The sequence below is a fragment of the Phalacrocorax carbo genome, chromosome 3, assembly GCF_963921805.1.
Source record: "Phalacrocorax carbo chromosome 3, bPhaCar2.1, whole genome shotgun sequence".
Taxonomy (NCBI): domain Eukaryota; kingdom Metazoa; phylum Chordata; class Aves; order Suliformes; family Phalacrocoracidae; genus Phalacrocorax; species Phalacrocorax carbo.
In genome coordinates this window covers 122686638-122701664 of record NC_087515.1, presented here as the reverse complement: position 1 = coordinate 122701664, position 15027 = coordinate 122686638, and the positions used below count along the sequence as shown (strand labels likewise).

The window sequence follows — 15027 nt, the reverse complement described above, 5'->3', positions numbered from 1 at the left end:
AGACAGCATTCCTGTTTTAAGGCTCAGCAGTACCATAGCATCCATATTCCTTGTGGTACCTGGCACATACCTGCCCCTTCCAATATAACAAGCTCCCTTTCTGCCTGGGTCTCGCTTTGCAGAGGTGGAGAGGCCGACATTAGAGGACCAGCAGTCATCTGCAGATGCCAGAAGAGAGACTGCCTGCCAGAGTTATTAGGGCTTCCACACAAGTCCAGGGCTGCTCCTCTCCAGGTATAACTGCAATTACCAAATTATCTTAGCAGCAATGGGCACACCTGCCCTTGTGAGACAGTGCTGACCATCTCTGCCCTGCCTGTGGTCTGGGCACAAAACCTTGAGGCCACCACAGTTTGAGACTGGTGAAGCTTTTAACCCCATCGCTCCTCCCCACACCCTGCAGGTGTGCAGAAGAGACAGGTGCTTTTCCACAGCAGCTCCTCCATCCTTGCCCTGCCTCCCAGTGTGATGTTCCTGCCACCAAGCTGTGACCAGTTCAGGAGTGAATCAAAGGCAAAACTAACCCTACAAAAAAAAAAATCCCCACTATGTGGCTTTCATCTCATTTACCCATACGAGCACTAGGGATCCTAGAGTAGCATCCAGTGCCAGGAAGTCACCCTGTAGACCTACGAGTGCCATCCCTGCAGCTGGGTTTCCTAATTTAGGGTAGCCTTTGAGTAGGGACTGACACCGGGCTTGCAGAAGAACACCCACTGCTGGGTTGTTTCCATGCACTTGCTTCCCTTCATTAGGTGATGGATCTATAGAAAATATTATGGTTATATGTAGGCTTTTTTAGTCAATGTGCTGTCTCTTTAACAGAAATAGAATCAAGTAATTTTACTCTGATAAGCATCTTCCAACACTAACCATAAATGAGTGTCCGATTCCACGTGAGGGCAAGCCGGCAATGACCCAAAATGTCCCAATGCGTACTGCCAACACACCTCTTGGTTACATTCATGAGGGGATGCTTTGGAGCTGCACTGCAGGGCCAGGATCTTCATGGCACGGGGCTCTCCAGCAAGGCTCTGGTCCCTCTTTAACACCCTCACCAACTTCCTTTGGAGCAGACCAAGCTCAAGCCTAGCCCTGGTCCTACAGCTACTAAGCTGCAAGCCAAGGACTATTCCCTACGAATCACCAACCAAGATGACCCCGGCTCCCAGCATAATGAAAACCGGGCATCCCAATAACTGAGCAACCAAGACCCCCAAATCCCAACAGTCCCTATCTTTCCAGCATCATCCCTCAACTCCCCACTCTGCTTTTGAACCTGAGCCATTTTCAGTACATGCTCTTCTACCTGAAGTCAAGCCTCAGCTCCATCTTGGCTGCAAACAGCTTTTGCAGAACAGTTTATTTCCCTGATTATTTAACCAGAGGCTTCCTGGCTTCGCTTTCACCACCCACTGCAATAATATGCAATTACTAGACTTGAAGAAAAATAAAAGGGAAGTGGCATCTCATGCCAGGCCAGTGCTGCCAATATCTGTTCTTCAGTCTTTCAACTCCCCCCCCCCCCCCCCCCAAAAAAAAACCACACACACCTCCCCCCAAAAAATAACAAAGAAAAAATCACCAAATTTTCTTGCTTCTTGGCACATCAGGTCAGGCAGCTTCTTTTATGCACAGGAGGTTTTACCCCAAAAATGCAACATTTTACAGAGACTCTTGCCTTTTACCTTCTGCTACTCAACGTGTGAAAGTCAAAGGCAACACTATCAGCAATTTGTGCAAGAGGATTTCAAGCCCATCCTCATGTTTGGCACAGACCGATGCCAAATTTGGCATTTCCAGGACATTCAAGAGACAGGCTTCTATTCTCCATTTTTATTACAAGCTCAATTCCTTGCCTTTGGAAACAGCTGAAGAAATGAAATGGGTATTTGCTAAAACTGTTTAGCAGAGACTGTTTAGAAAAGAGGGTTTCCAGTGTGTAGGCTGTTCTTGATCTTCTAAAAGAAAGCAGTCATACAAGGTTAAAACCACAAGCAACACCAGCCCAGTACCCGTGTCATTCAGGCACTACACTGATAGTTTCTTTGGAAATCCTTGGTAAACTGCTTTTCTCCTTTGGATTCCCACCTGCAGGGCTAGACAGTAAGCGCCAGCTGAAGCACAAGAGGACCAGCTTCTCCAACCACAGCTGCATCGCTGATGCTGATCCACCCTCAAGATCCTGCGCTGACAAAACCTAGGGGCTTTGTGGAGAGCCCCTGCCATGGAGACGGACACGGGACAGACGTGGAGGTAGGCTGGCTGCTAATTCAGGCCATTTGTTATCAGAAGCTCTTCCCAGACCTCTGAACCATTTAATCCAGTGAGAATCATCGGCATTTGCTGTCTTGGCTGGAACACATCCACGTTAAGGACATGGGCCTTGTTTTAAACACCAGCCTCCCAAGCTACCGCTATCTTTAGGTTTGGAATGTTATCTAAGGTGTGTATTATGACCAGAGAGAGCATTGGGGCATGGACACCAGCTCACAGGAAGACGAGGACAAGTGAAATGCCCCGTGACAACCACCGCTGCTCAGGATCACACGTGCCTAAACTATTGAAGCAATTCAGTATATCAAGCACCATCAGGAACCATGCAAGAATTGGAGCCACCATTTCCACCCTAAAATCCTCCACTTTCGGGAAGAAGCCAAATCACAGTGAGATGTCTTTACTCCAGCACTAAGCAGTGCTGGTGCCACCCTGACCACGCTTTACCCAGAACTGATGGGCTTAAAGAAATCAGTAATAAAAACTGATAATAAAATCCTCTGAACAGGCAAAGCTTTCATGCCAGCTGTGCTCCCGCCTGGCATTACGGGAGGTACACAGGGTGCCGGGGCAAGGGCAGCCGCCCAAGCACAGCTCCTCTGAGCAGAGGCTGCAGCACCTATGTCAGACCCAGTCTTCCCTTTCAAAGGTTAAAGTTGTTTACTCAAAGGATTAGGAGGGAGGAGGCAGTGAACTAGGAGGAAGCGGGGGAGCCTGTGCGCAACAGCTACGTACACAGGCTTCGCCCCGGCAATAAACACGCCCCAGCTCCTTGCTGGCGTGGCCAGCCAGTGTATAGCTGGGGAGGTCATATGGATGTTGACACCTTGCCAGCAGCAGACCGCAGGGCTTCACCTCCAGGCCCAGAAGATGATCTAAACCTAATTGCTTGCCCTCCACACCCCTAGTGCAAGCACAAACCAGGCTGGCACCTGAAGACCTGGGGAGCAGCTGTGGTGCTTGTATCTATGGAGGCTTGGCTCCCTACTACAGAGGGATCTGCGCTAGCGGCATGGGAGGGGAAAGCTTTCCTCCCTGCAACAGCCTGAAGTTGTTCCTGGCTACATTCACCCTTGTCTGAAATGCTGCTTCAGGATGAAGCAAAATTTGGGTACAAACAGTGCTGGAGCAGCAGAAAGCTAAGCCATGACACTGCAGCTCTGCAGTGCATCTTAGCTCTACCACCAGTTATTAAGGCCAACTCCTCTATGGCACTACATCTTCTCTCGTTTCAAATAAACAGTCTTAAGAGCCAGACATTTCAGTAAGAAAACCAAAGACGGATTTATAGACCACTGCAGGGGAAAAGAACTTCCATATCTGACATGGCAAAGCACCACCACCAAGTAAGAACTAAGGAGTAAGGCCTTCCAGCTAACTCAACGTGATTGAGGCAACACCAGAGCTGCACTAAAAACACGACAAAGCATTAATTTGTTTGTGCTCAGCTGTCTGCCTTCATTGCACAAAGTTCAGCTGAGGACATTCAGTGGCAGGAGGAAGCCGTGAAGCCACCCATGCCAACACAGAATCAGCGTGACTGTTGCAAGAACGACTGGGAAGGATGTGCAAAACCGCCCAGCCGGGAGCCCAGAGTAACAGGGCAATTCACTTTCAGACCTGAGCAGCTTGATCAGATACTCGCCCAGTTTATCACTTAAGCATGGTTTTTACTTATTTACCAAGACAAGAGGAAAACTTAGCAAATACCTTGTGAATCTGATGCACTAGCTGAATTCAGCTGTTAAAGGATAACAGAGAAGACCAGAACAACTCATCCTGGGAAGCACAGGATGACTGTGCTGATGCCGTTCCCCCAAAGGATGACAAGATCTGGGAGGTGGGGTTATACCTCAATGGGCTAATATAGCCTTGTTGCTCACCACGTAACACCACCTCTTACCTGCACAGTTTCTTTAACCTGAACCATGCTTGGTGACCAAACGCACAGCACTGCCCACAATGGCAGTTCTAACATGCCCTCCAAAAGAAGGGCCAGCCGCAGCACGGGCATTTCATCATGGGGTCTGAAATGCCAGGTTAGAAACCGGAGCTGCACCTGCTCAGAGCAACTTGGTGGGGAGCGATCGAGTGCAGGGACCAGACCCCGTTCAAATTCTGGCTGAATTTGAATATCTGCTCTCAGATAACACCACTCACTGCTCCAAAAAATAGGAAAGTGAGAAATTCAACCAACTGGTAATTAAGGTCATGGAAAAAAAAAGTTACTAGAAGTTAGTAACAACCAGCCGGTTTTGGCCAATGAACCATGGCCAAACACATGTAGTGCTTCTGGTAGCACCCACAAATAAAGATGTTTAATAAGGTTCTGCAACCCCATTGCAGACCACTCACCAACGCCAAGGACCACACTTTGGGTACCACAGATTTTAGGCACAGAGTGCAGGGGCTACTGGAAAAAGTTATCGCAAAGGGAAAAAAAGCTCAAGAAACCAAGAATAAGAGTTAAAAGGAAACCGATAAGTAGCACAAACACTAGAGAAGGCACTAAACTAATTCCAACAAGACCTTACTGGTTCTATAAATGCATTAACGAAGGCAAAGTGTAGGTCTATTAATCAGCAGGAAGGAGAAGGGTGTACATGACAGAAGACACCCTACTCAAAGCCTTCTTTCCTTTGTCCTTAAGCACTCAAGGATGACTTTCATCAAGCACTGATCTCAAACCTTCCAATCTTTTTTCAATACACTCTTTGTTTGGCCCTCCCCTTGTTAAATATGCTTTTCTAAAGATTAACTGTGAACAGATGTTTACGGTTGAGCAACCTCAACCCAAAGTAAGGACTTGTCAGTGCCCTCTGTCTAAACAGGATGAGGGTAGCCTTGCACTGGAAGAACCATGCATCCTACGAGGGAGATTCGTGGCTGTTTGGTGCTCACATTCATGCCACCATTAACTCATCATTGATTTTTACAAATTTCAATTTAATGACCACAATGGGTCACCTTTCAAGTCTCACCAAAAAGCTGACAGCAAGTCATCCACCAAAATAACAGAAAACACTACAAAGCAAAGCCTCCAGGAAGACCTCATGACACTGATGGAGCTGTATGCCTCCATGACACAGCCTTTAAGGACAACCCTCCTGGCTCCAGCATGAGCGAAGGGCTGGGGACACAAGCCAGCAGTCAGGATTTAGGGCTAAGAACCTGAAATTGAGGCACTGCCAAGAGGCAAGCCATGACTCAGCCTTCCAGAAACAGACAGGGTGAGAGAAAAAAGATGACACGAAAGACAACTCGACCCATGTCCGAGTCACTGAAAATAAGAAAAGAGGGAAACAGAAAAGGGGAAAGGGCTGGGGCGGGGGCAGGAAAAGGAGCCTTCATTCAAGATCCTTCTACCAAGGATGGGTGGGAAGCAGGAGAGGAGCTGGGGTGAGCAGACAACATTCCCTCCATTAACTCCTCCTTCAGGAGCAGGGACACACCATGGGAACAGGGATGGAGAGAAGCCAAGGATGAAGGTTCCTCCACATCCGAGGAACCAGTAAGTGGGCTCTGTCCTTTCTACAAGACCCAGCAAGTCAGAGAAGCAACCAGTCGCTGGATGCAGGGGCAGCCCCTCCAAAGCACCACGTGGGACGGCACAAAAGACACTATGCCCTACAGCCCCCGGTCGCTACTGCTCACCATGCCCGTTGCAGTAATAGATCCACTTCTCCCGGTTCTGCGTGGGGGTGGTTGACTTTTTCATAATAGCTTTTTCCACAATGGCACTGGGATCTTGCCTGGGTCCCTTCTTCAGAGTCCGTGAGCTCTTCCTGACACTGCAGACGACAATAACCACCAGGACCAGCAGCAGGAAGAGGACAATCATCCACGGCAAGTGTTCGTTGATGTCAAAGTGCTGGTGGACATTCTGTGGACCTCGCCGGGGGGGCCTGTAGGGGACACTAGACTTCTCGCTCCCTGCCATCTCCAGCGACGGCTGCTTCTCCAGCGCTTGGCTGGTCTGCTTGTGTCGGTAGCTCTGCGCCTGGCTGGCGGCACTGGAACCAGCGAGGGCCCCACCAGCACCGTCCGTCTCGTTGGCCGAGGTTTCGTTGTAGTAGCCCGGTGGCTCTGCTGTGCCACTGGATGTGCGTGGTGCGGGAGAGGGGACAAAATCAGGAACTGAAGAGTTCAAACCTGCAAAAGGAGAGGAGAGTTCAGTGTCACAGCACCGGAGATGCGATATGGCATCATGTCACAGTCTAAGACCTGCCTGAGCATCTGCTTGGCCAGCAGACAGAAACCCAACGCCAGGCAGCGAGAAAGGGAAGGGGTGAAGTTGAGGTTTGGCTCTAGGAACAGATGGGTATGGTTACAGAGGTAGGTTCAGGATAAAATTGACCCTGTTGGTTAAGGAGGGTGGCAGGTTTTTTTAAAAAGCAAACAAACAAAAATCCAAACAAGTAATTAAAGGCATGCTGCCGATCTGCGTTTGCCCCACATTCAGTACTTCTCAGAAAACCTACAACCTTGAGGTTTCTTGGGTTTACAAACATGGGTTTAATTTTGAATGTGGAAAATGTGGTATTTGGGCTAGAAATACACAAAAATTTAGAGGATTTGTATCCTTCTACTAGGTTTTGTTAAGGAAGCACAAACTTTCTTTATCGGCACTGTGAGCACCTCTGGATGCATCAGCTACAAAACAGGTTTCTGAGGCAACAGAACCAACCCAGCCTCCCCCTAAGAGCTACTTTCCGTCTTAATTATCTTTATTGAGTTTTCTTATCAACCAATAGCTCACAGGTCCCAGCTAGCTGCATGACCAAAGCCTGGTGAGAAAAGCAAGGGCTTTTGTGGCAAAAACTAGAGCTTACTTCAGAAACTTGGCTTTTGCAGATCACATGTCATCCCAGTTGAGTCAGAGAGTGGGTAAAACCACCTGTAACCTGATTTTGCCTCTGACTTGGTTACACAAAACACTCTGACCAGGATACAAACAAGGAAAATGCTATAACTTTTACCTAATTGTCCTCAGTTGATGTCAAAGTTCAGGGAACACCCTCCTGTCATCTCCCAATGACACACCAACATCATATCAAGCTTTCAGACCTAACAAAGAAGCACCGTGAATCTGCCACTGTCAGCACTTCCCTGCTGTTGTATTTACCAACTCAGGTGTTCAGGCCATCAAAAGCCATATTTTTTAAATTAAAATACCCCATCTGAGACACTGTAAGGAGGCTGTTTCCAAGAGAGTGTTAAGTACCACCTCAAATGGGGTCTTAGAGCACCACTGCAACCAGCCACAGCTAAAGCATCTCTCTAAAGGCTGGAATGATGGATCATTTTCAATTAAATGACAGAATGGGGAATTCAACCTGGTTCTCCCTACCAGTGATAACTAATAGAAATCTTAGAAGCAAAGGAAAAATTCACAGCGCAGCCTAGGCTCCCGGAAGGCTGTATTGGCAATGGATCCCATTCAAGCCAATACACCGGCTCGGTACAGGGCAAAACGCAACAGGGAAAGCACAGGCACAAAAGCAGTGAATCTATCAAGGGAAGCAGTCTGGTGGAGCAAAGCTCCTTTCCTGGCAGGGTCTTCCTGCTGCACTCTGCTCAGGCTCGCCACACATGTACGAAGACTTGTGCCAGCACCACACACAGACGGGAAGAGGCTGGGGAACGTGGTGTCCTTTCAGTCCAAACAGTAGGACAGCCAGGAGCCCAATCGTGACTGCAGCCTCAGTGAAAACGCTATTAAAGATTGTTTAACACATCTGAAGGCAACCTGATGCACTCTGGAGCTGCCTCTGCACCATCCGCACTTTAGACCAGACTGCCCTTTAACAGCCTAAAGACAGCCTTTACCAAGGCAGGAACACAATCTCACGACCAAAAACGCCTCTGTGTTTCAGTGGTGGACTTTACCTTTGGGAAGATGAGCCGTTGATGGAACTTCATAGGGTTCTTCATCCACTTCGGTGCTCGACAAAGTCAAAGACGTGTTCGGAAGAGACGCTGGAGAACCACAGACGTTGTCACTCTCCTTTGTCCCTGGCTTGATGACCACCATGTTTTTCCCAAAGCAGTCAGTGTATGTTTTGCACTTCATCACACTAGAAGGCACATCAGAAAAGGTACCACGAGGGCACGGCTTGCACCTAACGTCTTCCGTCTCGGTTCCTTTCTTGCGGACGCCCCAGCCGACCGGGCACACCGTGTAAGGGACACAGGTATCGTTCGTCTGAAACGTACCAGACAGGCAAGTGCACTCGCGGTCAGTCAAGGCAGTACAATGAGTTTTCTCAATCATTGGCAGTTCACAGGGTTTTCTACAAGGGTGGCACCGCTCTATGCCATTCTCATGCTTAGTAAAGGTCCCATCTGGGCAAGGGCTGCACTCTCTTAAGGTAGTCTTCGTACAATGTTTAGACACATAGGTTCCTGCAGGACATTTGTCACAGATCAGCTCTTTGTTGGTGGCACGGTCGAAGTGGCGGTACTTGCCAGGGGAGAGGCTGATGGCATTCTGCTCGGAGGTCAGCTTCGACTGACCATCAGCGGTGCCAAGGAGCATGAGCAGCTGGAAGACAGACAGGAGGTATTAGTCAACAGCAGCATGTGACCAGAGCCCTCTCTGCCCACGATCCCTTGCAGGATCACGAAGCACATCCCAGAGCCACGAGACCACAGAGATGTTTCTACATGCAGGGGAAGGAGCTCAGCGAGGCCAGGGTGGAAGAGAACCGGTGCAGACGGCAGCCCGCTCTCCGGCTACACAGCCGGAGCACATCATCAGCTACCATTACAATTCCTTAAATTTGACACCACACTTCTCTGTGAGGCTAAGCATCATTTACACTGCAACCCTGCCAGGGCAGTAAATACTGCTAATTGCGTTTCAGCAGTATGTGCTACCTGGCCACCCCAGGAAAATTCAGACCAGCTCTGCATTTCAAGGCTGAGAGGCTCCAGCACGAGCCAGGCGCTTGCCGAGCGGACAAACATCACACATGGGTGGCAGTTCTGAACTGTAAAACTTTCTTCCTCTGTATTTAGTAATCTGCACTTGTTCAAATAATTACCTTTCTAAATAAGGCAAACTGGGACGAAATCCAGGCTAGCCGGCATTACCAGACTATTTCTCAGCCCTCTGCCCTTCCATGATTTCTTATAACCCTGCACAAGCATAGGGTTTGGTGAGACCACAAGGGTTGTTCTGCTTTGAGCCTCCAACCACATCTGAACTCACTTCAAAACAGATGCATTAGCAACAGAAGAGAAAACCTGATGCTATTTTTAAGCTCTCTGAGGAGCTCTGCTGTAACTCAGTTCCTCATTGCATCAGATACAGGTAAAAAGTCTCCAGTTTTTAGACACTGAACTGCACCCAGCTGGGCTTGGCTAGACGATGGCTACAAATCTGTATATCTCTACCTATTTCCAATCCCAGGGCTTTATTCCCTTAATTCCTTTGCATCAAGGCTGCTCCATCTCCAAGAAACGCTCCATCTCCCAAGCAAAGCCTCCACTTCGTCCATGGATTTAATGTCAGTTATGCCAGCCGAGATAAGAACAAAAGGCATATCAAAAGAACGGCTGACACAACATCATACAACATGCAAAGCAACAGAAAAAAACATTTTCAAACAGCTGAAGGCTGAGTTAGGAGGAAGAGAGAGGAACAAGCCAACATTACCTTGAATTTCCAAAGGTGCTTCCCTACACTGAAGGTAAAAAAAAAACCAGAGACCTGCACTTTTCAGCTGCACAGCCAGGCACAGAAATCACTTGGCTATGTTATACAAGCCCTCTCCTCTTGCTCTGCTACCTATTCCGGGCTACCAGCCAGCAAGAATATATTCAGAAGGAAAAAAAAAAGCCTCCCAACAACATGACTCTGCAGAAGGCACATCGTGGCAGAGCTGCAAGCCGCACCGCATCATTTTTGGTGCAGTCTCTTGCTTCCTGGAAGCACACAGCACGTTTCTGTTTCACCTGCTAAATAATTTACGGCTCGTGATTTGTACAAAACACTTCAATTTTTAGATTTTTTTTTTATCATTATTTTTTCTTTTTCTCCTGAAGCAGCAATCACAGAGCAGGCAGAAACAGGCAAGCCCGCAGGAGTTGACAAGGATCCTGCAGCAGCCAGGCTAATTACAGCAGGCCAAATTAAAACAAAAAGCAGGGCTGCCGTGGCAGGCAGCAAAGGCTTAGAGGACGCATTTTACTTTTCCCCTCCCTTAAGACATGATTTAACAAAGTGCTTAGCTGGCTGTGAGGAAACCTGCCGCCGTAATCTTCATCACGCAACCCTGAATTAGCAAACCAGACGCAGCAGGATCCGGCCTCCCGAGGGCGGGTGGGATCACTGGTGTTACTCATCCTCCTCCCTGTGCCGGCGCCGAGCGGGACCTGGTGTCAGGAGAGGCAGGACAGGCAGCAGCTCTGCTGCCTCGCCAGGGATGAGCTGTGTGATGCCAGCTCAGATCCCGATTTCTCCCTCTGCGTCAAGCCAGACCTCAGGAAACCCAGAGACAACCCATTACAAGCACATCCCACAGGTCCCATCCTGCTCTCCCTTTTCTCCCCACCTCCAGCCTTTTTCCGTCATTCATCTGGGTAACTAAAGTCAGCAGGACCCACGCTACCATAACAGCACCAGCTTTGTTTTTTGTTTGTTTCTGGTTTGGGTTTTTTTTTAAACCCTATCTCAAGCAAAGTGGCACTGGTGCTTTTCAACATCTCCAGATCTTCAGCTGCACATGCACTTCCAAGCTTAGGGACAACAGCAACTCCCACTGGTGGAAGACTAAGCAGCCTTGAGCATCCGCTATTTATTTCGACTGGCGTTTCTGGTCCCTGAAAGCATGCAGCTGCTCAGGTTTCCCGGCTGGCACCACTCACATCTCTGAAAGAGGCAGCCAGGAGTGGGACGATCCTCAACAAAACGGGGTGTCTGCTGGTTCGGTCCCTCACCCTCAGGCTGCCAAAGCAGCACACAAAACTAGACCTTTCTGGCCAATACACCAAGTCTCAATGGCAAAAGTAACAGAATAATGAAGTGTGCTCTGCTTAGCCACTGGATTTCAGTTCATTACTCCGATACCAAAGAAAGTGTATAGGGTAGCAAAAAAACACAGAAAAAAGGAATCGGTGCAAGACAACCCTAAAGAGCAGACCTGGTTTCAAGCAGTTTTGGTGCTGCTCTCCGTGCCCAGCGCAGGAGCAGCTCTCGAGACTGAAGGCAAAAGGGCCAGGCGGGATGGAGCGGCTGCGATCCCAAAGAGCATCCCCAGCTCAGCATCGACGCTGCACCGCACGGGCAAGGGCGCTTCCCAGCCGCCGCCTCCTAGTCCAACACATGGAGGTTTTATGGTATGAGGCAAGCAAATCAGGCTGGAGAATGCTCTCATCTTCACCTCCTCACACAGGGGGAACGTCTCAGGCAAGAGGACCTTTGCACTCAGCTGCAAACAAACCCTCGAGCCAGCCGCACCCCGCAGCTGACACAGGCATGACCCACCTTACCACCACCCAGCCTGATGATTCCATCTCAAAGATGGCACCTCCGCCATCCCTCCATCACCCTCTTAACTAACTGCATGCTGCAGGAGAGGCCCGATGGGCAATTCACATAGTAAATAGCTTTTAGGGGACCACAAGCTTCCCGGGCACATGCGTGGGGATGTGGCAGGGAAGGGAATACAGCGGCTCATCCAGGGCCCAAACGCACTTGGGGAGCCAACACGCCAGCAGAAAGTTGGTGGATCAACAGGCATTTGTGTCCTAAAACAGCGTGGCACCTCGAGACAGTCAATGTCTCTGGTTGTATACAGTGACACCCCACCACCACCCCCGCAGGGAGGCAGCAATAAACTGATAAACCTAAAAGAATTTAAAAAATAATTTAAAAAGAAAGACAAAAGCCAACTAAACGCAGGGCACTTGACCCTGGTAGAGAAGAGCAGGAAGAAAGAGCTGTAAACAAGCAAGAACCAACAGTGCTAAATTGATACCCTGGGAACTGTTTTTCCAAGCAAAACCAGCAGAATTTGGTAGAAACAGCAGCTGGTTCCAAGGCGATGCCTTGGCACAGGTCGGGGATGGGCTGCACAGCCCCGCTGCCCTTCCAGAAGGTCAGCTGCACCCTCCGCCGACCAGCACTGGGAAGTCGCTTTCAACATTAAAAGAGATTAAAAAAAATACAAAACAAACCAAGAAAGACAAATAAACTGGTCTGGAAGTTTTCCGGTAACTTTGCAGACAGGGAGAGCCCATCTCCTGCCCCACTTACTGTAAAAAGGATCAAGTTACTCACTCCAGAAAAAGTTACCGGTAAGGAAAGTATCGAAGAGCAAAACAAGTTTCTGCTTCTTGCAACACAACCAACTATTTCAGCTGGTTTAGGGTTTGTGAAACCAAGAGTCCTGGGCTTACCCTGCTCAGCAGTCCCTTTACTACATCTAGAGAGCAAAACACAGGCAGCTGAGCGTGCCAGAACAGCAGCACCGGCACATCTGGTCCTCATGAAGGAAAACTCGGCAGCTATTCCTGCAGCCAGCACCGACCAGAGCTCACAAGCATCCCCGGCAGCCACGGTTTTGCTCCAAGCAGATGAAACCCATCAGGCTCCCCGAAGCCACGAGTCCAAGCAAGGTGATATTTTGGTGGTTTGAGGCAAGGGCACTGGGGGGGCATGGTAGAAATTACCTTGTGGCAGCCCGCGGGTGCCCGAAGCCCGCGCCAAGCAAGAACCACGACCAACGCTAGCCTTACGCAACCACTGTCAAGCGGCCAGGCAGATTCAGGTTTGCTGCACCAGTCAGAGACTCACCAACTACTGATTTGAACGGACTTCCATCGTGCTGGAACGACATTAACTCCTTGTGGGGCCAAAGGGAGTTGCCCAGAATTTAGAAGAGGAAGATGTCAGATGAAGAAACCCTGGCCGGTGGCCATGGGAACATCTTGCCAGCTCATAAGCATACAGGAGTTTCGTCTGACGGCTCATTTGCTTGTACGGTCAGCACACGCAGAGTACACGCGTGCATGAGCAATATCTGCGCGCGTTTGCTCCAAGTCTCAGCTTCGTTATCTCCCTACACCTTTATATCTCTCTTTTCCCCCCCGCCCCGGCCCTCTACACCCGCCATTCCCGACTGACCTCCAGGATCCCAGCTGAAGCTCTGTATCGAAAGCTCCCCCCCATCAGCATCTCATCTTCCAGACGTGCAGCAGCGCTCGCCTCTCCCAGCGGGAAACCGGCGCTCGGGAGCGCCCAGCCAGCACCGTGCGCTGACCCCGGCTGCTCCGCCGCCGCGCGAAGTTACCCTTCGCCTTCAAAGCGCCCAGGCCGTTTCCTGGCTAATGCTCTCCAAGTTTTAGATTATTATTTTGTTTACTCGGATTCCTGGTGAGCCAGCACCAGCTTGCTAAGATCCACCTTGAGCTCAAGAGCAAGTGCACTCCCCGGTTACACAACGCAGCCGCAGCAGCTGCGGCGTGTGCCTGACACACCGAATTACCGTCTCTCCCCAAAAAGACGGGATGTAACCCTAAAGCGCTGATCGGGAACGGCCCTACCTGGGAAGGTAACCCTGGAGGTGAACCTGCGGGAAAACGCGTCCGTGTTAAGTCAGGGCGGCTGCCTGCAATTAGCAGCGGTTGAGTTTTGCTGCCTGTCCAAAAGGTGGGAAGAAAAGCAGCTGAGGGGGATGGATGGATGGATGGACGGACAGACGGATGGATGGACGGACAGATCCCAGCCCAACGCTTCGGGAGCGGTGCGGGGGGGGGGGGGGGGGGGGCGAAGCAAGGATCCGCGGCGCAGCCCTGGGGAGAATGCCGCCCTTTACCCGCCTGCAGTAAAACGGGGACGGAGAGGATGGAGCAGGGGATGCTGCACCCAGCCGGTGCCCGCTGCCGGGGCTGGGGGTGCAGGGGCTGGGGAAGCAGCACCCCGCGGGTGGGCACCGGGGAGCGCTGCGCGCCCCACGGCGCTGCGGGGGCAGCGGGACACCCAAATACAAGCATAATCCCCCCCCCCCCCCCAAAAAAAAAATAACACCTACCTACCCCCCACCAGGGAAGCAGCACGCCCCCCCCGGTCCCCGCACCGGGCGGGCAGCCCCGCACTGCAGCACGTCCCCGGCCCACGCACCGCACCCCACCCCGCCCCACCCCGCGGACCTTGCGCGGGCGGCGCCGCTGCACCCGCGGAGCGCGCAGGGACGGACCGACACCCTCCCCCCCCTCCGGACGCACGGACGGACGGACGGACAGACTCACCGCGAGGCAGGCGGCGGCGCTCCGGCACGCCGCGGCGGCCCCCATGGTGGCGGTGGGGCCGGGGCTCAGGCGGCGGGGCGGGGGTCCGGCGGCGGCCGGCGGGGAGGCGGGGGGGCAGAGGCGCCCATGGCGGCGGGCCGGGGCCGGGGGCCGGGGCCGGGCGGGGCGGGGGGCCCTGCCGCCCGCCGCGCTCCCACCTGCCTGCGGGGCCGCCGGCTGCGCGCTGCCGCGGCGGGGCGGCGCGCAGCGCACGTGGGGCGGCGCGGCGGGGCGGGGCGCCCTTTGTGGCGTCACCCGGCCGCGCAAGCCCGCGCGCAAGGGCGCCACCCCGCGCAGCGCCGCGCCCTCCTCCCCCTCCGCGTAGCCCACCTCCGCCCGCTCCGCGGCCGCGCAAGGGTCGCGGGTTGCCCCTGGAAGCTCCGCGGCGTTTCTCCCCCCCCCTCCCGTTTCCCCCAAACAGCCTGGTCTCCGCGCCGGCGGAACCCACCCCCGCAG

At 51.7% G+C, this 15027-nt stretch overlaps 1 protein-coding gene across 2 annotated transcripts in view; it reads right to left on the bottom strand.

Moving 5' to 3' along the window:
* The window catches only part of TNFRSF21 (TNF receptor superfamily member 21), a 34974-nt gene extending 20230 nt beyond the window's left edge, over positions 1 to 14744 (bottom strand). Inside the window, exons 1-3 of one of the 2 annotated variants that reach the window (XM_064448168.1) lie at positions 14533 to 14744; positions 8167 to 8821; positions 5932 to 6429 (exon numbers count right to left, since the gene is read on the bottom strand). In XM_064448168.1, coding sequence (XP_064304238.1) covers positions 5932 to 6429; positions 8167 to 8821; positions 14533 to 14577 — 1198 coding nt within the window. In that variant the 5' untranslated portion in view covers positions 14578 to 14744. Of the gene's footprint in view, positions 1 to 5931; positions 6430 to 8166; positions 8822 to 13408; positions 13475 to 14532 lie in introns of those variants that run through there. The other variant, XM_064448167.1, reaches the window with a different exon arrangement.
* Between the last annotated feature and the right edge of the window lie 283 nt (positions 14745 to 15027).